Genomic DNA, 23,605 nt, shown 5'->3' with positions numbered 1-23,605 from the left:
TTGTAAATTGAAATAGCCCTATTTTTTTTAAAAAGATATTTCTTTATTTGTTCTACTTATACATCAAATAAATGCTTCTTCATAATCATCCGGAGTACGTTTCCTGTTTGGCCGTAGATCTTTTATAGATCCGATATGCTGTAATCTTTGCTTGGTTTTGTCCATGTTTTTTAGGTTGGTTTTAGCCAACTCTTCATTTTCTCTGCGAGACATCAACTTGACACTTGGACTCTTGCCCCCCAGAAGACACTTGGTATGACGTGATTCTGTGGGTGTTAGGAGTTCTGGGTCAGGACTAAAATCAGAGTGCGCAGATATTTTTTCATCGGAGCCTGATCTCTGGTTGTTACGCCATACTGACGAGCACCAAAGAGGCCGAAACAGCTGTCTATGGCTACAATCCCGCTCTGTTTTGAGTTCTTTCGGTGTCGCGTTGATGTCTTACAGAGTTAATTTTCACGTAGTACGATCAGCATTGCAGTATTCTGCTGGCAGAATTTAATATGTCTACGTTTCCTGTGCATGTGGATACCATGCGGTTAATTATGACGCAAAATCGCTCACCACGCACAGAACCACGCTCGTAAGCTAACGATTTTCCTTCTCCCCCCCCTGTCCCTTTCTTTTGAGCCTGTCTCCATCTCCCTCAGGTACATTATGGACTCGTTCCAGACTTATGCGCGCCTATTTATCCAAGATGGCGGAGTCAGCGCTCGCGGCTCGCGCCAAAATACGCCCCCCGCCCCCTGCACCCTAAAACACAGGGTACAACGAGAGTACAACAGTTTTCTTGTTAACGCATTGAACCGTATTTTTAAAAGCAATCTGTCCATGAATAATTTCAAATGGCTGCTTACAAAACCGGAGCTTTCGTGCGTTCGAAATATTCTCACCCCGTTCTAGAAAACGCCTCTGAAATGGATACCCCGCTAAGTTCTAAATCAGGAGCCTCAAAATCACGACCTCGTTGGGCAGCACATACCCGTATAGGTAATGTATGGGAGTACCCCCCCACGCCGGGCGTGTAGCACGGCAAAGCGGCAGTAATCTCGTACCCAGATCTCACTCTGTCTTACACTGAAAATCCCTTGGCCGTGGGAGATCTGGGTACAAGATTAACGCGGCAGCAGCAGGACTTGGTTTCAAACGTCGCGCTACTGCCGTGTTTAAGTCGAATTTAATTCAATCAATTTAGTTCCGCACGGAAGAAGCGCGACGTTTGAAACGGGCCTTACAACCGTTATAGAACAGCCTCGGTGTTTACTTACTCAGCCTTCTCAACGCAAATTGGGCATGAAGAGAACGCGACAATCGGCAAACAAAAAAGAACCTGTACCTAAGATGTGGTACCCTAACCCATGAGGCCTGTCCGCTTACAAAAGTGTCGGCAGTCTGTTAGGAGGGCTTCTATTGTTAAGTGGAAGCTCACGGTGAGCGGACACCCTAGGGACGCGAAAAAGGTGTCTATCACTGGAGCTGGCCGCTTACGGGAAAGTAAAAAATACAGAGTTTGTATGAGAGTTGAGAAAAACGGGGTTTTGTGAAGGCGGCCTTCTATAGGTAGAGCTGTCCGCTTACAAGACTGTCCGATAGGAGAGCTTCTACTGTAATAGTGAAGCGACAAAATTGGGTTTTAACCCTCTGAATAGTAAGGCGAATCCTTGTTTACATTTTTTGCCTCAACAGCACAGGCTTATCATTATCTGATGAGGCTAGTAAATTGAAATTTCTGAATATTGAAAGAGCATAGCAATTTCAGTTTTCTCCGAAAATTTGAGCAGTTTCGGAGAAATTCCCTTTGAAAAACCCCAAAATTTACAAAGAATGTATGAGCTCATTAACGTTTATTCCACCTCGTAATTTTGCAGTTTTTAATTGTTGCTATTTTCTTTGTTACTTATTGCAAAGAACCTAAATTAAACTTGCTCAAACTTCATAAATTAATCAGCTCTTTTAATTTTTGAAACTTATTGGTATATACAGCTACACCTTCTATGGGTAAACTCGTGCATGCTAATGAGAAAAGATGTTAACAATGACGTCACGATGATTTCCACTGTTTCCAACTATAAATCCGGAAGTCTCAACCTTATCCGACATTTTCCGTCAGATTCCGACCATTTCCATATAAGGAAATCGAGTTCTCACCGAGGGCGAGGGGCATGAGAACGGGCCGATTGTCATCTCAAAGTCACTTCCTGCCAAAGTTAGCAATGGTGATCAATCTACGTCGTTAAATATTTTTTCTTGAGAAAAGAAAAGAAAGATCAGTCAATGGAGGCTGAAGCTAAGTATCGCTTTGCTGCGTCTCAAGAAGACGAACTGTCCTTTGAAAAGGCCACCATCGTAAATGTGAGAACAGTTTTAGAGTCATTTAGCTCCAATGAATTCTATTTTGCACGCTCATCAAGTATCGATCGCGATCGTAGGTCGAGTTGTAAAACTCAGCTCCATTCTTTTTATTTTCAGGTGTTAGATATGGATTCTGACAAGAACTGGTACAAAGCAGAACAAGGCAATCGAGAAGGATGGATACCAAATACATATATTACCATGAGGGCGCACAAGTAAGTATAAGAACAAGCTGCCATGTTTCGTTTCTTCGTAAGCTTTTGGTTTCTCTCTCTAGTTAATCAAGTGACTTTATCTTGTAATAGAAAATTTAACTGTACTAAATTTCCATTCATCCGACAAGAGTAGAAAACTAAGAATTCAGCGAGATTTTCATAACACGATTCTTCACAGTTCAGTTTCCGTCTTATTGATAAAAATCGACAGTTCTTCCGTGTTTGTCATAAATGCTTGGGTCATGAAATATGTCCACATGCAACTCAACATTCGGGTCTTAATCCATTCTTTGTGAGAGTACTGCTTCTATCCCTGAGAGGATACTAGTCAATCTAAGAGTCACCATAGCTTTGTCATTTGTGTCGATCACTGCCCAAGTCGTGACAAAGGAGCCCCCGGGGGGATGGGGGGCACTTGGGTATTTTTCGGGTGGGTATGTGCCGCCCGGGACTCCAAATTGGCACCCCGTTCTAAAAAAAATTTCCCCTAAAATGGATACCCTGTTTAGAAATGGGCTAATTTTTTATACCCCGTTCTAGAATTCGCCCTAAAACTGATACCCCGTTCTAGAAATGGGCCAAGTTTTTATACTCCGTTCTAGGGTGCAACAAGAGCACAACAGTTTGCTTGTTAACGCATTGCATCGTATTTTTAAAAGCAATCTGTCCTTGAATAATTTCAAATGGCTGCTTACAAAACTAGAGCTTTCGCACGTTTGAAATATTATACCCCGTTCTAGAAAATGCCTCTGAAATGGATACCCTGTTCTAAATCAGGAGCTTCAAAATCACGACCCCGTTGGGCAGCACATACCCGTATAGGTAATGTATGGGAGTACACCCCCCCGCCGCCCGGGCAAAGGACACTGTGGAGTATTACATGTATATGAGGTAATATTCGTATGTTAAGGGCATTCACTGCAAAGATTGGCCTTGATGCACTGTCAGCTCCATGCAAGGTCAGAAGGCTAACTACAAGGCTACTGTGTCCCCATTAGGCATACAGTTTGTGATACCATGGTCATGCATGACTGTTATCATTGGGTAACCGCTGATCTGTCAAGTGGGAGGCCGCTGGTTCAAACCCCAGCCAGACCACTAAACAATTAGGGTCTTTGCTGCGCTTTTCATAAACACGTGAATTCTGAAGTTCAAAAGCTAGCTAAGTACTAACTTTTGTGCTTTTCGCTACCGTCAATTATCTAAGGGGACCCAGAAGTTTACTTCAATGGGTTTAAAGGGTCATTCGTTTGTGATTTGTGGATTTCAATCCATTTTGCATGTTTCTGTGTTTCAAGGTTTGTAGCTTGTGATTGTAATAATATTATGATTGATGACAGAGAAAAACGTGACTGTGAAGGTGGCTTTTGAACTAGAGTTGCATGTTATTGAAAAGCGCAGTAAATGACTGAGGAGGAAGTGCTGCCTTTGTAAAGACATCTGCAAACAGTTAGACTTTTAGAGAGAAACCGTAGGCCCCATCTCACAACCCTTGCAAAGTCATAGAAATTGGGATGTTAAAGAACCCACACACTGGTTGTTAAGAGTAGGGGATGTACTTCCTAGTGTGGTACGGTCTATCTCTCATGGGGTGAGTGACCGTTATATTGGGGCCACAGTATGTGTCGCCTGGCGGTGTCCCTGCCAAGAATTGGCCAACCTAAGTACAGTGTAGATAAATAAAACAAATAATATTCATTGATTGATTCTCAGTTGGTTCCATGGCAAAATAACGAGAAGACAAGCTGAAGAAGCCCTTTTACAGCTTCAGTTTGAAGGGGCATTTCTTATCCGAGAGAGTGAAAGTTCTCCAGGTACATTAATTATACCATTTTATCAGATATTTAATTGGTAAAGCTCAATCAAACGTCAAAATTTTCATGTACTGAAATAAATAGCTATTTGGGTTGACTCAAATGATATAAGTTTGACGGTTGATTCAGAAGTTGAACTCAATTAGATGGACTCAACTCATTCACGAACTGCAATGGTCAACAATGTTTAAGGAGAAAATAAATTACACTAAGTTTGACGTTTGAAACAAAGTCGCTCCTCGCTCAAAATTCTCATGTGGGCTATTCAGACTTAACCCTTTAAGTCCCAATAGTGACCAACATCAATTTTCCCCTAACAATATCCATACAATTTCAAGAGATTAGGTTATGAGAATAAATAAAATGATTGCCTGAGAGAAAATGCTTTGATCTTTTATCAAATTCTCTCAACTCATTCTTTAAGAAAATGTATAGAGAACAGTTTGGAGAATTTGTACATGTATATTGGGGCTTAAAGGGATAATTATTCGTGGGTCGACTCCAAATTAGATATGTTGGACTTAATATTGACTCAAACGTTGATCTTTTCATGTACTTAGTTGAAGGAAATAGGTTTGGTTCATGAAAAGATCTTTGTTTAAACTGGGCCGAATGATCAAGACATGTGTCACTCGATCTAGTTAAGTTAAAATAAAACCTTCAGTGTGAATCTTGGCTACCCAATTAGGCATGGAAGACATGTTTTTATGAAAGCATTACAAAAAAATGAAAGACTTTATTTCATTAAGAAAATGAAAGAAAAAGGCCAAAATATTGGTGACTATGACTTTATTTATTTTGGAAAAAAAATCCTTTTGAATCAAGTTTGCTAATCCATTTAAGAAAGTGGGGTGTTGGCCCTCATTCATTTTTTTGTGTGGGTGTAATGGACAGCAACTTCCTTCAAAACAAAATTATGCAAATAAAATTAACTTGGCCAGCATCCAAAAAACCTGACCTTTCCAAGGTAAACAGAAGATACTGTATACGTAATTATTGTTGTTATAGTTATTCGTATTTGTTCTTGTTAAAGCTATTCTTATAAAATTTTAAGGAAAGAGTTTGCTATACATTATTTACTCCTTTTCACCCTTTAAAGATCTCCAACTTATTCAAACATGTGAGGGGCATTAATAAGTTGGAGATGTATAAAGGGAAAAAGGGAGTAAATGAGGTATAGCAAACTCTTTCCTTAAAAATTACCTAAAAAGACAAGGATTATTGTCTTTTCTCTTTTATCATATTGTTAGTCTATATGGCTGCGCAAGGCCAGTTTAAATGAATTATTTGATAGTTCACTGACTTTTTTTGATCTTGCTCTCACTTTCAGGAGACTTTTCCCTTTCAGTCAGGTAAGTACAGGTATTGTTTTGTACACTAAAATAAATTTATGTGTAAATAATTAAGACTGTGCCGCAGGTACACTGAGGGCATAAAACTATAAAATGACTAATCAGTGCATGTATCTACCTCATTTCAAATAATGTTAAGCTTGCACCCATGAGCAAACAAACTGCCTAATAAATATACAGAAAGGTACAGATCCAAGCTTCCTTATTACATAGATGTCAATATTATAGAGGTAGGGGTTGTAGGAAGTTGTGCATCTTTGGGACCAGGTCAATTGTCTGTAAGAGAGAGGTGTCAGTTAAAGATTCCTCACACACCCAGACATCCTAACGTCACATCACCATCCAAACACCTCTTACCCTGTGAGTGGAGGCCCTTCGGTAAGTCTTATCTAAGAAGATCGAAGGGCCTCTGCTTGCAGGGTTTCTTCCTCTAAAAAACAACAAATTGAAACAAAAACGGCTCTTATTTACTACCCTGATAACTTTTATAGGAGTGGCGACAAAGTGCAACACTTTAAGATCTTCAAAGATGAGGAGAAAAAGTACTACTTGTGGATCAGAAAGTTTCCATCTTTGAACCAGCTGGTGGAGTATCACAAAACAAACTCTGTCAGTAAAACACAGCACATACTTCTGAATGAAGTGGAGTTTAGAGTAAGTATTGAGTTCAATTCTTCTCATGCATCGACATTGACTTCTTAGAGTTAGTAACCTTGACTTGTCCTCCAGGATATTAGACAAGGTCCAAAAAAATATATTTTTTAGGCTGACAATACCTCAACCTAAAAACGACCCATGCACATGCATTCATTGGCAGTCCCACCATTTGTTTTATGTTTATACTTCAATCTCTGATCTTCTTAGGGTTGTATCTCATAATTTTGGCATATATAAGCTACAATTTATTGTAGGTCACGTGACCCTGAGCTGCAATTACACTGTAAAAACATTGGTTTCAATTCCAATGGCCATTTACATGTACAGGAACGCTTATGTAAACCTTTTCTTTCAAAAATTACAAAGGATGAAATGGTGCAGGCATTGTTTTCCTTCACCGCTCAAGATGATGACGAGGTGAGCTTCAATGCTGGAGACTGGATCACAGTGCTGGATAAAACAAATGAAAACTGGTGGAAGGGGCAAGTTCATGGCTGCGTTGGAATCTTTCCTAGAAACTACGTGTCCTCTCCGGCACTTAACAAGACTTAAAGAAAGAATAAAATGTGATGTACAAATTTATTATAATAATTTATAAACACCAAAGAAATACCAGTTGAGCAAAACATGATATCTTCACATGTGAAAATAACATGTTACCTGTATGCATGAAAAGATTGCTGTTACCATGGTTACATAATAAGTCCCATCTTAGACAGGAAACAATGTAGGGTTTAATACATGCAGTTTGGTATTTTATTGGTGTTTTATATAATAATAAATTAATAGAATGTTACATGGTTGCTTGGGGATAGGAAAATTCTCTCCAAGTTGTGAAAACACTGTTCAACACTCGGGGGAAAATGTGGTATCCCTACATGTCCATGTAATATCTTCTATGTATGATATTTCATACATGCACATAATTTTAACAAATAATTTTGTTTATAGCTGTACATGTAACTAAGCACCCACAAGTGTTTACAGTGTAGTGAGTTCCTGTTGTTGAATGGATTTTCCATGCACTAGATATACAGATATACACTAGATACAATGTATGTACTGTGTACATCTGCATTTTACAGCTGACAGGCTGTACATGTAGTATGCCTGTTCACAGTGTGATGAGTTCCTGTTGTTTAATGGATTTTTCATGCATTAGATGTATATTTAGGTATAGTGTGCTTCGTAAAAGATGTAATCTTTATGGCAGTACAAGGTCCTGGAGAGGTGACTTTCCTCTGAAGATATTAGGGGGAGGAGGTGGAGGTGTTTGTCAGAAATATTTGAAGACATCTCTAGGTGGATCAGCTGTCTGCACTGACAATTATTTTCAGGTTGATAAAGTAACGAAAATAGAAGGGACTTTATAAAAGGTACTGAAACTGCCTTCAGTGGTACAGTGTACTCCTTTTCGTTTTTATCACCCTACAAAGTGTTACCCTCTAGTGAGCACCACTCTCATTTTTATGGGCAACTCTGCCCTCTGGCCTCCCTCTAGAGTAAGTTAAGTCACAGCCGTTTTGTCTCATCTTGCAATGCTCCTCTTTTTTGGGCAGGAGCATTGCATGATAGAGACAAGAATGGCTGCGAGGAAGACTTAGGTAATCAGCATTACCTGTCTGGAACAACCTAACTATAAAGTAGCGTCAATGGAATGTTCGTGAAGTGAAGCTTTTTGTAGATATTAAGAGTTTATTTCTTCCTCTATGGGTTAGGGTTTTAATGCTAGTTTAATATGTATTTATTAGAGTAGGTGTAGTTTTTTTGTGGTATATGGGTACTCAACAGGGGTTGGACATATTTAATAATTCAAACTGAGAGATACTTTAAAATAGTTAAAAATAAACAAGACAATATTTGTGTTGTAAGAAATTGAATATCGAGTTAGGAGGAAATGAGTATTTTTCCGTAAAGCAATATACTGCACTGGTTTTAAAATATTAGCATGTAGTATATAATGTATGCAATGTTGCAAATTGGAGTTAGTTGTATCCATTCACGGTTTGGTTGGAGAAAAACAAAAGTTTTTGTCAAATCATTTAGTAATAATAAATTTTAAAATTAACTTTATTACAAGTACATACAGGTTTATACAATGTAGGACTGTTTTTATGTCCCTTCTCATATACACTTAAATAAAAAAAAACAAAACAAAACTGCGGGAAGTGATTATTTTGTTTGACATACATCTAGAACTGTTTTTAAAGTTAATTGCCAACGGAAAGTTCAGCAAGCATCTAAGTTAGAAGTTACCTCTTTAGGCTGAAAACAGAGTCTAGACACACTCAAAAACCAGTTAGTGCTTTCTATTGTGTTATTGTTTGACATAATGGCAAAATATAATCCTCTTACTTTTGAAACAAAATATGAGCAAGTTGAGGAGCTAAAACAAAAAGCAAACACCTTGAGGCCCCGTGGCGTTTACACGGGTTCGCACAAAATTTTGAACAGAGAAAATCTTGCAAAGATCCTGCTTTCGTTTACATGGAACCCAGGGAACCGTGCAAATTTTTGAACGGCCAACAGTGCTGCAAACTGTCGCGAAATTTGCACAGAAATTCGTCCGTTCACAAATTTGTTTGGATCCGTGTAAACAGTAGTCTCTCACCAACGGGAAAAGCATTGCGTGACGAGACAATGGCGAGGGAGACTACGCAAACAGGGTCTGAGGTACTGTTTCCCTCCACTTTTATTCAAAGCAGCTTCACGCCAGTTCTACTTTGCATGGAATGACGTCACGTATAGAGGAAAACGACCGCGGCCCAAGATGCAGTATGTTTTTTGACAATCTTTATCACGGATAATTTTGTTAAGGCTCGATTACCACACCACTCTCTCAAGTCTAATGTTTTTTCCTCCCCAATAGCATAAGATGATTGAGAACTCAGAGAGGTCAAATCAAAAAAATGATGTCCTTTTCGTAGAGCCTTGACTACAGTCTCGATCTATGTATGAACATTTGAGCCTACTTACTCAGGTTACAAAACAACTCAGCACCATAAACGCCCATGAGGCTCTCTTACGTGGAGGAGGGGGAGGGGTTATGTATGTCCCTAATCTGAATTTCAAATACGTTCATTTCTAATTTTGAGGAGTAGGCCATGTCTCTTTTGGTATTTAACCATCTTTATGTCGTTTGTCCACCATTTTATCCATTTTTGGCTAGTGTCGCTGGCCATGTCGCTTGTCTGAATTTCACCCTAACAGGGCCTCGCCCATATCAGAGGGTTACCGGTCGTTTCGATACAAAGTTGTTTCGATACAAGTTTATTCATTTGAGGTGTAAATAGTTCCACGTACTTGGTTTACAGAACGAAGATATTCACCTCAAATATGTGTCTTGTTCACTCGCAAACTATACAGGAAGCGAACAAAATGTTTGTGCAATTTCACTGCTTGACTTTGTATCGAAACGACCGGTTTCCTATGAAAGGTGCCAAAAAGTGCTTAGAACTATGTTAGACATTACAGTCGTATATCAAAGCGGGCAACGTAGTAACAAGACAGACACACCAGCCACTCAGATAGTGCTGATTTCATTCGGCTGCCGCAATACTTCATACAATATGCTACCACCTTAGGAGATGTTACGAAACATAGATTTGAGGATGGGAAAACTGTCCATCCAATTTTTTCGTCAATCAGATTTAGCATGTAGACAGAGAATTCATTTCATGGGGTCATGAAAATCCCCCCATCCATGGAAACACCTTGTAAACTGATGTGGCTCTCTTCCTCTAAAGGTACAGCGAAGTTTCCGTATTGGACTAGAACTGTCAAGCTGCATAAGGTGTTGAATATAAACCTACAAGAAACAAAGGTGTTTTAATTCAACGCAAAGATCATCCCGGTGACAAAAGCAACTCGATTTCGCAATTAAGAAGGAAGGACGTTCGAATCCCGTACAAGCCTGAATTTTTCAGGCTTTCTTTTCGTAACTGCAAAAGTTGCGTTTGCGACTACGATGATCTTCTATATATTAAATTCTTCAACTCGCAGTTCTATAATATATGATATTCACATATTTTTTCATTACAGATGTATTTATATACTGCCTCCCACATATTAAACAAATCACTATCATTTGAAGTGACCAAAGTCGGTTTCTTACCTCCTAGATGAAAAAATTGGGGCGGAAAACTGCCCCATACTTTACTTGTAACGTAGAAACAAAACTTGCGTTTTTGGAACAAATATATTTATGCATTACACACAAAGCAAAATTTCGAAACTTCTTATATGAACGCCCGCGTCCATACAAACTTGACATGGCGGAAGACCAAAATTTCCTCACGTTTGTCTCAGGCACAGTTTAGTGGAGTCAATTTCACTTGTGCATACGAAGGTTTTTTAATAGGCCATTTCCCAGTTCCCCCGGGCCTCTGTATCAAATCGAAGTTAAGTGCTCAGCCTTTGATATGAAAATGATTTTCCATTCTCATGCAAATAAAACTCATTTTCACAGGCAAGGTTGTGCACTTCGCCTCATTTTGAAAGTGAGGGTTTTCGGAACTCGGCAGTGCCCTATTTCTTGTCGTACATGAATTACTTAGTAAACAAATCATTATTTGTATAGGTAATAGCATGATTTGTAGTGATATTTGGCATAAATACCACGAGTGATATTTCGAAATTGGTATACGAAATTTCACGAGCCGTTAGGCGAGTGAAATTTGAGACAATTTTGAAATATCAATAGTGGTATTTATGCCAAATATCACGTACAAATCATGCTATTATTTGTTTATACTACTACCCGCAAAAGGTTTGTAATTTTCACATGTGCGTATTTCAAATTACGCTGAAATACCACTGCTCTAAGCCAATCAAATTGCGGAAATTTCAAATAGGGTAGTATAAAAGGCGGAAGCGCTAGTAGCACGTGCAAAGAAGGTGTCCAATCATGGCTACTTTGGGGTGTTTAAGGAATGATATAAACAGGTTTAAAGGTACTCTTGCGTGTTGTTGACAATGCCGGTAGGCGACTTGACTAAAAATTGCTAGCAGAGTATCACGTGAATTACGTTTCACATACACAAATATTAATATACATATAACTATCTGTCCTCTCACTGGCTAAGAGCCTAAAGCTAATTTTGGAAATCAGCGCAACCTACAGATCTGTAGGTTGCACGCGCAATGCATGATTTCTAACAACAATATCAATTTAGGTTCCTTGCGACGGTGTGTTTGTCGTTATTTTCTTGAAAACAATGTAATAATCAAGGTCTCGGTAAGTGTTAGCAGCCTCGGCCGTCCGCTCGGCTGATAACACTTACCTGGACCTTGATTATTCCGGATATCACAAAAACCTCATCTAATAATACAAAGTTATTGTACCTGGGTACTTTTGATGGCCATTTTCCTTTCAACGTCACTGGATTGTGGTCCCATCCAAACAAATACCTTTAAAGACAACAAACAATTTAGTGAAAGAAAAAGGGCCAAAAATCTGTTCATATTTTTTGGCCGGTTGGCGATTACATGACCTTAATTAAACTTAAATGTATTCCTCGTAACACAATAACAAAAGAGATTCCTCTCAGAATGCAATAAACAAACAAAGCGGAAAACGTTTAACGACAAAAAACTGTCAGAGTGATACTGACGCCTTCTCGATACAAATTTGGTCAAGTAATGTTAGACGATTCCGCACATCACAAACTGTTCTCGTACAGGGCCAAAAGTTCAATACGGCATTTTCTATGTCTTCCCCCATTCTTCTCCTCACAGATTGTTGTATAACCATCGCGTTCTCAAATTTTAAGTGTGACCTGCGTCTTTGAGCTGTTCTCCAACATCCAAGATAGAAAGTGAGGAAACACAATTTTGCCCTTTTAGCATTGTCTTTTTAAAGAAGAAGTACAGTCAAGGTGTCCTTAAAAAGACACCCTTCAAAAACAGAAAAAGTGTCTGCAATTTGAGCTTGCGACTTACGGGATTCTGTTTCGTAAGCGGACAATTAAAATCGGATAATTTTGCTTACAGTAGCTGCAAGTTAGGAGAGCGTCAGTTTATGAGAGCGTGGACTGAATTGCGTTTATTAAACGTGCACATGCTCAGTTATAATCAATATAAGTCATCGCACCTCATGTCCTGTGTCCAAAATCATGACATCATCGCTAGCTAAATCATCCTGATGGTAAAGAAAGATATCATTTTTTGAATAAAGAACACTGACATTCATGGGACCCAACCTGGCAACCTTTTTAAATTTGCAGTGGGGGCTTAAGGAAGGGCTACTGGGATATCCCTTCGGGACAGTTGACTATGGAAAAGCCCCAGTGGGGGGATCTCAGCACTGGGAGGCTCCGACCCGAGGTCCAAACCCTTACTTTTTTACATACCATTTTTGACAGGAAAGATACCCCTTTCGTATACCTTTTATGGTACTACTTTCACAAAGCTAGTTTAGAACTTTACATCCCTTTAACTGCTGCAAATTCACGGTCTTTTAAATAGGAATCAATCACAATACCAGAATGTTTTCTTAACTTTCTAACAGCCATAAAATGCATCTGATAGGCCTAAAATGAGAGATTTCCCGACCCTTTCAGATATTTCAAGTGTATTTTAGTGAAATCCAATGCTTTCATATACCTGAAGCCTGAAAAAGGAACCCCTTTCGGGCGGAGCCGCCTCGAACAGGCCATCATAGGGAGTACCCCCTCCACTCCACTAACCTCGTCCCTAGGGCGCTTTTCCCTGGCTTTGGAGGTGGGGCGGGAAAAGGCCCTGGCATCGGCCGGTCGATCCGTCATTTTGATTGGTTAATTGATTTAGGTAATTTATGTAAGAAAATGACCAAATAATTTTTTTCCCGCCCCACCTCCAAAGCAAGGGAAAAGCGACCTGGCGACGAGGTTGCTCCCCCACTCCACCCTAGGTGGAAAGGTGACAAAACTGCAGCATATGGATTGGTGGATCTACAATGGTTACAGGACCAAATGAACATTTTGCCTCATTACTACGTTATTCTATTCCCAGTGGAAGAACATTTCTTGAAGGGAGGTTGCTGCAGATACTTTTATCTCACCTGACAAAAGTCTGAACACTTCTCAGAGATAGAAAAGTATCCTTTCTCATTGGAACAGCGAAATAGCCGCACATACTTGATGTATTCTGCAGACTGAAGAAAATGGAAAGAATTAGTACACTTTACTAAGTTTCTCCCTAGCTACCAAAATGAGAAGACTATTTACATCGTTTATTGCTTATACTTTGGCTGTCCTTTGGCGCCGAAGTTCCATTCTCAAAGTATCTAGGATAAAATCAATAAATCGTGTCCATGGTTGACAAGGTTTGTCGTTGTTGTTTCGTTGTAGTCACGGTTACGCCCTTGGTTTTTACATGGTTATTGCTCCACGCAAAGGGAATCTGGATTCCGGGAAAATTGGGCTTGTGGAAGCCGAATCCGGGAAGATTTTACCCGTAAAATCGGGAATCATTGGCTTTGGAATCCGGAATACAGCTCAAGGAATTCGGAATCCCACTAACAAATGGAATCCAGAATCCCAGTTCAACTGTCATAGACTGGAATCCAGTATCTGGAATCCTGAATCCACAGCGTAGAATCCAGAATCCAAGACTATCATAGGGCGACAGTTACGGATCAAAAAACGTCCCAAGGGTAGAGAGGATGAATGGATTACTTACCTTATCATATTCTTTTCTTCCTCCGAGGCCCACCCAAAAGAAGTTTTCAGGTTCTTCTCCTTCATTTACAATCTGAACAGTGTAGCCGCTCTGATAACAAAAGCCAGTATCATAAAGTAAATATGAAACAGAGCAAATTCATTTTAAATTTTATCGCTTTAAAAACCTGCCTCTCTTCTCCTTGTTAGGTCCCGTGCTAGCAGACGCCTCTTTTCCCTGGTCAGGTATTCGGCGGACGGGAGGAATACCAGCGAAAAGAGTCCTCTTATCTGCTAGAAGGGAAGTTGTCAGGGGTATGCAATGACTGTTTTCTTGGAATATCTGTTCGGAGGTCCCTAGAGTGCCGAAGTCTTGCATGCACTTTTCACCGCTTTATTTCCTCGAAAACCAAAAAAAAATCACGTGTAGCAGTTTATGCGAACGTTTTCACTTATTCTAACAAAATCTGACAGGGCAAGTACCATAAGTTTCTGATTATACAGTTTTGGATAGGCAAGGCTGTGCTCTAAGGAAAATTGAAGGGCGCCCAGTGCTCTGAAACTGTAAAATCTAAGGTGCCCAGCAAAAAACTAAGATTTTCTAGTCACCCAAGAGCAAAAGGTCGGCGCCAGGGGCCACCGGGCTCTGTTAGAGCACAGCCCTGATAAGTGTATGCAGGTGCTCTTTATATCCTTTTTACAGTAAAAAGTTAGTTCATAGTAACACTGGGTTTGCCTGCGAATACACAGCCGTCTCACATCGCTCCTCTTAGGGACGTCCCTAGCGGCGAGGAGCGCTCACCTTCCTTCTACTTCAACTCGTTTCACTTTAAAGCTTTTACTACTTCGCCGTTTTTAAACTGGCTTTCGTTGGCAGCAATAAATAGGCTTTGACTGCGTTGATCAAGTTTGCTTATGAGTTCTTGAGCCGTTCTGCGAACAATTTGTAGACTATCCTTTGCTATTGTCCTACAACGTGAAAAGGGAAATACTGGAGCAATACAACATCTTAAATGTCGAACTGACCTGACACAACTTATCCAAGAAGTCACAGTGAGCACTACATTACACTGAAGTCACAATAAAAACTTGGACGGTTAAAACTAACAGCAATAGTTCCATTGCAGGCCTAGCCGGGCCGCGCCCGACTTGAAATGACATTTAAAAACTAGCCATAAAGCGTTTTTGGACTGTTATTTTGTTTTTTACATGAATAAAGTAAGAGGATGTTCAAAACATTTTTTGTGACCAACTTACATCCCAAATTTCATTTCCAAGTTCCTTGGCATGGTCAGCATCACTTTCAGTGACTTTGCTATTAGTAAATAAGAAAAGAAATTCCAATTCTCTTACTGACAACCAACAAACAGGTAATATTAAATCTATGCTGGCTACATTCCCTTTAAAACCATCATTTACAACAAGACCAGGAACTGAAACGTATGGTAACAAAAAGTACCTATTATTAACTGAATTTTTCACTTCTCAAACCGTAAATAATTCATGACGAAAACCAAAGAAAATTACTCAAGAGAACAGTGCCATCTATCACAGAAATTATTTTTAAGGAACCGTTGCTTTAATTTCTTCAAAATCGATAAGAAGAAAACATCAGACCCTCTACATAGTATTTGAGAAGATCTCCTGACACCTGGTATTTTCAGTCCACTCCTAGGTGTTTAGATACCCGTTGAAACACTCCTTCTAGTGTTTGATGTACAAAGTGAAGCATAGCGTTAATAGAACATTTTCACATGACGTCATGTCCGCTATACTGGAATTCAAAAAATGAAACGGCGGCCATGTTAACGTTGTTAACCAATAGAGAGTTCAACATTTTTCGTATGTAAAAACTTTGTTTTGTTCCAATACATTTGCATCGATGCTAGCCACGTGACTGAAAACTATCTATGTTATTGGATCTAAATAAAAATTATCACAGTTGATAACAAACTTACTCTTTTCAAACATGCACCCACCTGCCTATCCAGACATAGATGATTCCATCTTCTGAATAATTTTCAAAAGGAACTTTCAAGATGTAGCTATCGATTGCAAAGACTGCGTTAGTACATTCAAGTACAAGGAACATCAAGAGTGCCTTTAGTCATTAAAACATCCAGATTTACCTTGACAAGATATACAGTTAATTGTTACTTACCAGAATTCAGAGTTTAAGTGCCTTGCACTTGTCTCAATCTACAAAATAAACAATGACATGTTTAAATGATAATCTTTAACACATCTTTTAATCTCCTTGGCTTTTAATTAAAAAACAGGGTGATCTCGTTCAACGGAAAACCTTTTTTAAAAGCAGTACAACTCAGGCATGTGAATAAAATTTAACGCTACCACTATTCCGATAAAAAAACGCTATCACCCACTCCTCCGCTACAATGCTGTTTGTTATACTTTAAAAGTTAGTGGTAACATTCGAGCGCTCATTTGAATGAAATACGATCCTGCACTGTGAACAATCTGGTGTTTTACAGAGTTGTTCAAGCTTCGGCACCTGTTACTGAGATTCTTAAAAAACTGGCCTTTATTTAGAAGTAATTGTTTTAAGTGATATAAAACGGGACAGAGAATTAGACGGTCAACAAAAAGGTACTATTAAAATTACCTCAATAACTCTCTTTGCCAATATACCGCCACTGGACCGAATATGATAGAACTTAGGTTTGTTGTTCTCAATGGGTTCCTTTCGCTTTCCCTGTTGGTCAAATCAATTATTAGTCTAAGAGTAGTCCCCCATTTTTCCCCAGGGATAGTAGAGCGAGCGAAACGCGAGCGCGGGTGAAAATCACCCCACGCAAGAAAAGGCGACACGCTTTTCTTGCGTAGGGTGATTTTCACGCGCTCGCGTTTCGCTCGCTCTACTATCCCTGAGGAGAAATGGGGGACTACTCGTAGTCTAATCAATTATTAAAAAAACCCTTAGAGCTAACTAGAACAAGTACTGTCAAAACCAGTGGACTTACACATAATTATGTTAACAACTACAAGTGGATTACATTCAATTCTGTCTAAGACACACACCGCTAGAAGAGAAGGTCCATATTATGCCTTTTAACTCTTTGACGTCGGCTTTGGTGGTTTTTGGTCCATATGGACCCATGTATATTATTCTTTCTGGCCCCATTAAGTTTTCCATTTAAGGGACTGGTCAAAAAGTATAGGGGGGGGGGGGGGTGGGCCGGAGCAGAGAGGGGGTGGGTCATCAGGTTTTGAGCCTTGTGCAAGGGGTGGGTCGTGCAATTTTTAGCTTCCCTTAAGGGGTGGGTCACCCTATTTTATTACATAGATAGGCACTAACTACTAACGAGATAGTTGACTACACTTGTTATATAAGACACAGCCAGCAGGAATTATTGCTAAAATACTCAGAAACCTGTTGTGCGAGAAAATACAAAGGGTGACAGGCTGCACATCTTTACGGGCGTGGAACCCTCTGTTAACCTTTTTTTTTTTTGCTCTAACGAGCATGTCCTTTAATGATTTTCCTTTATTTGTAAGGAAATGATTGGTGGTTTTTTAAAAATTTATTGAAGTTATAGTTGGTTTTGTATCAGATTCCATTTTTTCATTCAAGCTTCCTTTATAGTAGACACCGAGGGCTGGTATTGTGTCACGAATGGCAATATTTCTTTTTCCTCCTTGTTGTTTTGTTTAAGGAGTTCAGACTCCCTTTTGTGAATTTTATTTCTGGTAGAAGGTTTTCTATCAAAGACTGTGGGTAGCCTCCGTCCATCAAGCGTTTTTTTTTTTTTTTTTTTAATTTGAATTATTTTCCTCAAAGTTTGTTTCTGAGGAGTATTTTCGTAGGATTCTCAAGGCGTCTCCTTTGACAAAACCTTTTTTAACGTTTGGAAGGTGACACGTGGTGAAATGTGTGTGCAAGAAGGTTTCCGTTTGTTTAAAATGTGTCTATGCGTCAAGGACAGATTTTTCCTTGAATCTTGTGCCTTTGTATACAACCGTGTCTAAAAACGCAGTCTCAGTGTCAAAGGTTTCGGCCATGAATTCACGTTAGTTGGGTCATGGAAGTTTGCTTTTTCAATGAAGGCTTCGATGTCTGGTTTACTCATGTCCCATAGGGAAAAGATAACGTGTATGTAGCATTTCCAAACTGTTGTTCTAAAGACAGTTTTACTTAGAGTTGTTGTTTCAATATATGTCATGAAAATATTGGCAAAGGAATCAAAACTGCTGCCTTTGTGCCCATTGCAGTTCCATGGTTTTGTAGGTAGTCCTTTCATTGAAGTGGAAGAAATTTTCTTTGAGGATTAATCTAAGCATTTCCGGCAAGTAATGTGTAGGAATAGGTTGTCTTTGTAGAAATTTTCATATGCTTTGTGACAGACAATTTTAATATACCCTCGTTTTGCTGTATATTTGTGGCAAGACTCCTAACGTCCATCGAAACAAGAAGTTTTTGATTCTTCACATTTGTCTTTTCAGTGAAAGGTATTATTTCTGTGATTTTGATACTGGTTGTAGCAGTGTATGAACAAATTTTGTCAAGCACAGAACGAGGTTTTATTGGATTATTAAGAGGAAACCGAACATCCACGTTTTAACTAGGGGGTGGGTCATGCAATTTCCAACCTTGCTTTAGGGGTGGGTCAGTCATTTTTGTGCCGAAGGGAGGGGGTGGGTCATGTGTTTTTTATCAACCACATTTCAAAATGCTCCGGCCCACCCCCCCCTATACTTTTTGACCAGTCCCTAAGCTATTAAAATGTTAATTAGCAAAATTAGCGAGGATAGATCTTTCCAGCTGACAGAGTTAAAGACGAAAAAACAAGGGGAAAAAAACCCGCTTATTTTGCTATTTACCTACTTCTCTTTACAGATCAAATTTATCCCTTTGTTGGAAAGAAAGCCAGCCAAAATTTCAGGGAAAAATTATTGCCACAGCTGTATTAGATAAAGATGAAAATTTTTTATGATAGGGTTAAAATGACATTGGTGTTATCATTTCATGGCAACGAAATGACGTCATTACTTATTTTACTTGCAGCCGTATTTCTCGGCACTGGAAACTGTTCTTCCAAAATCGTTCAGACAGTTGTGGTGGTAATTTTGCCAAATCCTTGTTAATCGCAACGTAGTTCATGCTCAGAATTTGGAGGTACTCATCCTGAAAAACCCCATCGACACACCTTCAGGTGTCCATTTAGGTGTACGTGAAGAGGTACGTACTATTATGGTTGGCTCTATTCTAAATAAGATGTTTTTCTATATGTAGTTTGCATTACGATGCCTTCTTTGTACTCTTTAGAGTAAACACTGTTGAGTACATTTGCAAAAACATCAAGTTTACCCGAATTAAAAATGTCCTAAATGAGATTTTGTTACACATCAGCTAAACTGCGTATACAGTACTATGTTGTGGTTCAGTTTTATCCTTGGTTTAAGTATTCTTTTCCTTTCTTTTCTTTTCGGGTATAGTAATGTATGATAATGAGTTTGAAACAAAAGAAAATCAAATCTAAACCAAGGATAAAATTGAACCACAACACTTATACACTGTAATAACTGGCCCATAATCACCCCCAAACTTTCCATCAAGTAGGAAACTTTCTAAGAAAAGCAAAACAATACTGTAAATATTTTGCACCTTGTGAATGATGAACTTTCCTTTAAAATGAGCAAGGAATCGTGGTGCTTCTTGTTGCTGAAAAAAAAACGTAAGAAAAAGTCCAAGGGAGAGGTATTTAAAACAAAATCCATCAAGATTTCTAACCCTGCGCAACCGATTTTTTGGGCTCCGTCCACACGTATCCGATTTTGTTTGAAAACGAAGATCACTGTTTGTTTAGGTTTCTGGTAAACTGCCCACCTACCCCTCCCCTAAGCTAACATTAACCCTTACTTCCCACTTAGGGCAAAATGATGGCCTAGGGGAGGGGTAGGTGGGCAGTTTTCCACCGGTTTGGCCTACCGTCCACACGTATCGGGTGAAAACGGTCACCGAAAACGCATCTTTTCAGAAAGGCCCTCCAGCCTAGAGATCGTTTTTTTTGAAAAACGTCTACTTACCGTTTTCTTGTGGACGGATGAAAAAAAAACAAAAAAAAAACACGGAGGTTTCGAATACGATGATGTTATAAGTCACACAGCGCATGCCCTGTAAGGAATGCAATCGTATTTCCATCGTTATAGCGTTTTTGTGTGAACGGGCGGAAACGCAGATTTGAATTTGCTACTGATGGACGCATATTTTTTTTTCCGAAAAAGGGCAAAAAAATATCCAGATAGGTGTGGAGGAGGCCTTATTCAGATTACAACAACTTTATCTGCAGCAAGCAATGAATGCACATTCAACCAGAGTGAAAGAACCATTGGGTATAACTTTGCCAGCGATAAAACCAAGGATAAGAACACAAACTTTCGTACAAATTTTGCCTGGGCCTAAACAACTTTACGACATTCTACATCTCAAACTTCACATCCCATTATTTTGTTTTAGCTTAATTAACTCAGGAGAATAAACAGAGATGCAGACTTAATGTACCTGCTGAGTTTTAACAACTTCCAGTTTTTCACCAAACAGCATCTCGAATTTCTTTTGAAGACTGTAAATAACAAGAGAATTGTTTTAGATTCAAGTGTGGTTGAAAGAGAGCCATGTACTGACCTCAAATGCAAATTTAAGGTCGAACTTCATCCCGAAAACCCCCCAAATAAGTTGTTTCTCCTCTAAACTGGTCTTTATTAATTATTTTGATACAAAGGCTAGAATATATTTCAAAATGCTCGTGTTTAGTAAAGTAGTGTCGTGTCATTGTTGGCCTGTGAGCAAACTCTCCTTTTTGCGGGCGAAAGGCAAAACGACTGGTGGTTACACCGCTCACTCGAGCGTTCTCAGTTGTCGCAACTCGCCACTCGAAATGGACAGCTTGCTAGCAGGGTAGGTCATGGGAAACTACCTAATCAAATACATGGTGGTAAATGGTAGAGGAAGTTAGAAACAGAAAACCAGAGACTCTTGCAAAATAACTAACTTGAAAAAATAGACGTACTAATTTTTCACACGCTCAATTTGCTTTCTGGTTAAATTAGGATAGAATCTCACCAGTTGGATTTGCCGATTATAACGTTTAACAGTTTAACGCATTTGACGTGATTGTACTGAAAACGGATAAACGAGTAGATCACTACAAAACTTTCGTTCAGTTGTAAATTTTAAAAAGACTAGCAGCACTTAATTTTATGAGTTTGATACTGCATAAGTAACTAACTAGAAAGAGGTATAGCTAAATTTAACCTGAACGTGAAAGTCAGCCAGCCCATCTGATTTGCATCTCTTCCCTATAACATTTAAAAAGTAATGACTATAAAAGACTGACCAAGACATGTCACTCTAGGTAAAAATTCCCTCCCCGTTAGAACGAACAACTATATGGTGCAAGCAAGAGAGAATGCAAGTTAATTTGAGTGGTATGCTTACAAAATGATGTAACGAACAACTATATGGTGCAAGTTAATTTGTGTAGTATGCTTACAAAATGATGTTGCATTTTTGGAGCAAGTTAGATGCAGTGCAAACTACTCAGAAGAAGATAAAAGCCATATATATTACTGAAGTTGGGCGGTTTTTTTGCGCGGGATGGGGCGAAAGTACTAGAATTTACGCGGGTTATGTACTTGATCAACGCATTCAAATAAAAACAAATAAGGAGTTGGAAGGAGTCCAAGGGGTGGGGTTAGGGGTAGGGGGCGGCGGGCAGTGCTCAATGCCCGCCTCTCTCATCATTTCCAGCTACTCTTGAATATTCTGTTTCAAATCCAAAGATGGCGGCTACGCACAGGAAATACTGAGTCAATGTCACCCATCTGGTTTGATTTCTAGGGGCGATCAGGCGTTTCAGCCCAGTATCCATTCACTGCGTTCCACGGTCACTTAGTTCCTAGCAAATGTCACAGCGTTTTGTAAAATATTCTGTTCATTTCACGAGAGCTAAGATTCAGCTATCTCCAGTGAAGTAGAAACCCATGGGACGATCTCATTTAGGAGACCTTAAAGTAAACCTTCTACTTTTGGTATGCACTATCTAGTAAGAAACTAACCTGCCAAAAATATACCACGCACTGGAAGTCTTCTTCCTGTTCTATGGGTTCCTCTTCTTCATCTTCCTCTTCAGGTTGCTCCACTGGCACCCAGTAACGACACAGAAACACATAGCAGTCACCAGTGTAGAAATGACCTAAAGGTGGACACAAATTAACTTAATTTTAACAAACGCAACCATAACTGAAAGGCGAACGTTCAATAGTACAGAAAAAGACGTAGAGCCAGGCACATGTTTAAAACTTCATTTTCTCCTTCTTACTTGGGCAAACGATAAATCTTTTATCTCTCTCTGGATCTTATATCAAGTGCAGTCAGTGTAACAGAAGGTCTAATGTTAGAGTCTTGTGTGTGGAATGGCAAGGGATGTGATCACCCGAGAGCAACTGTAGCTACTACTCACCTATTTCGTCTTCAGGCAGTCGAACAAACTTTCTTCCTTCCAAAACAAAGCACTCCATGCCATCAAGATCTTCATTCCATTCTTCCACAAACTGTTCCTTAATGACAAGTAAAATACTTTCTCAGTCTCTTTTAAAACACGCCATGAAGAAAAAATTGATTAAAACGAGTTCCGAAAAAATCACTTTCAAAACGAGGCAAAACCTTTCTTTTGAAAAGGAGTTTTATTTGCATGAGAATAAAAATCATTTGAATCATTATACGTTTCTGAGAAACTGCTCACCTACCCCTCCCCTAAGCCAACAGTAACACTTACATCTCACTTAGGGCAAAATGTTTGTTAGGGGAGGGGTAGGTGGGCAGTTTCCCAGAAACGTATTATCGCTTCGTACTTAGCCCCGCTTTGAAACAGAGGCTTGACGCAACTCAGAAATGTCCAATTCACTATCCTGATAAGAAGTGGTCGCTTAGTTGCCCGCTGTTAAACGTTTGCTTAAAATTTCTGAAAGAATCACGTACTAGATGGAAGGATAGCCAGGTATCCAAGCACCTCAAGGTTTAGCTGCTCCTCGTAGTTTAAAAACATTTCTCTGTTACTGACTCTATAACCTGATTTATAATTCAAAAAAGGGGAAATTGTCTCACGAAACGGCTCAAGTATTAGGGAGGAATAAAAGGGATTCCTGGTTTATCTCACTTTCATTTCTAGAACTTGCAATTCAAAAGAATTTGTAGAGTTTCTCACTTATCAGCACTCACAGCATAACACAACTTACCTGCTCATTATTTGGGATAGGCTGCTGCCGAGTGGTGAACAGGGCAGACAGATCAACCTGGTGAAGAAAACAATAACTTTTACCGAGACAGCACATGAGCAACTCCGCATCGGTAGTTAACAAGTAAAAGGATGCAAGTTAAACTAAGTGTAAGGGATCGGTCTAAATGTAAGCATCTGTGCTCCAAGATAACTGCACTAACTTTGTTTCTAACCAAAGTAACAATACTTAACAATGATTCCTCAAGCCCGAATGGGCTCTGAGTCAAAAGCCCATGAGGCCGAAGGCCAAATGGACTATTGACTCAGAGCCAAAATATCGAG

At 39.3% G+C, this 23,605-nt stretch overlaps 2 protein-coding genes across 2 annotated transcripts in view; one reads left to right on the top strand and one right to left on the bottom strand.

Moving 5' to 3' along the window:
* The first annotated feature begins 2,173 nt into the window (after nt 1-2,173).
* Nucleotides 2,174-8,549, top strand: LOC140941501 (growth factor receptor-bound protein 2-like). The gene is made up of 6 exons (XM_073390509.1): nt 2,174-2,352; nt 2,470-2,567; nt 4,281-4,381; nt 5,712-5,733; nt 6,225-6,387; nt 6,757-8,549. The coding sequence occupies exons 1-6, from the start codon at nt 2,275-2,277 to the stop codon at nt 6,940-6,942; spliced, it is 648 nt and encodes a 215-aa protein (XP_073246610.1). The 5' UTR covers nt 2,174-2,274; the 3' UTR covers nt 6,943-8,549.
* LOC140941500 (protein flightless-1 homolog) overlaps nt 8,443-23,605 on the bottom strand; it is a 41,456-nt gene continuing 26,293 nt past the window's right edge. Inside the window, exons 41-55 of the mRNA XM_073390508.1 lie at nt 23,283-23,339; nt 22,508-22,604; nt 22,104-22,240; nt 21,301-21,344; nt 20,548-20,608; nt 19,651-19,707; nt 16,651-16,740; nt 16,189-16,226; nt 16,007-16,072; nt 15,285-15,342; nt 14,050-14,139; nt 13,430-13,522; nt 12,482-12,529; nt 11,734-11,799; nt 8,443-10,198 (exon numbers count right to left, since the gene is read on the bottom strand). Coding sequence (XP_073246609.1) covers nt 10,061-10,198; nt 11,734-11,799; nt 12,482-12,529; nt 13,430-13,522; nt 14,050-14,139; nt 15,285-15,342; nt 16,007-16,072; nt 16,189-16,226; nt 16,651-16,740; nt 19,651-19,707; nt 20,548-20,608; nt 21,301-21,344; nt 22,104-22,240; nt 22,508-22,604; nt 23,283-23,339 — 1,140 coding nt within the window. The 3' untranslated portion in view covers nt 8,443-10,060. The remainder of the gene's footprint in view (nt 10,199-11,733; nt 11,800-12,481; nt 12,530-13,429; nt 13,523-14,049; nt 14,140-15,284; nt 15,343-16,006; nt 16,073-16,188; nt 16,227-16,650; nt 16,741-19,650; nt 19,708-20,547; nt 20,609-21,300; nt 21,345-22,103; nt 22,241-22,507; nt 22,605-23,282; nt 23,340-23,605) is intronic.

This window comes from Porites lutea, chromosome 6 (genome assembly GCF_958299795.1).
Source record: "Porites lutea chromosome 6, jaPorLute2.1, whole genome shotgun sequence".
Lineage (NCBI taxonomy): Eukaryota > Metazoa > Cnidaria > Anthozoa > Scleractinia > Poritidae > Porites > Porites lutea.
The sequence above is the reverse complement of the archived record's forward strand: the minus strand, read 5'-3'. Positions and strand labels throughout refer to the sequence as shown.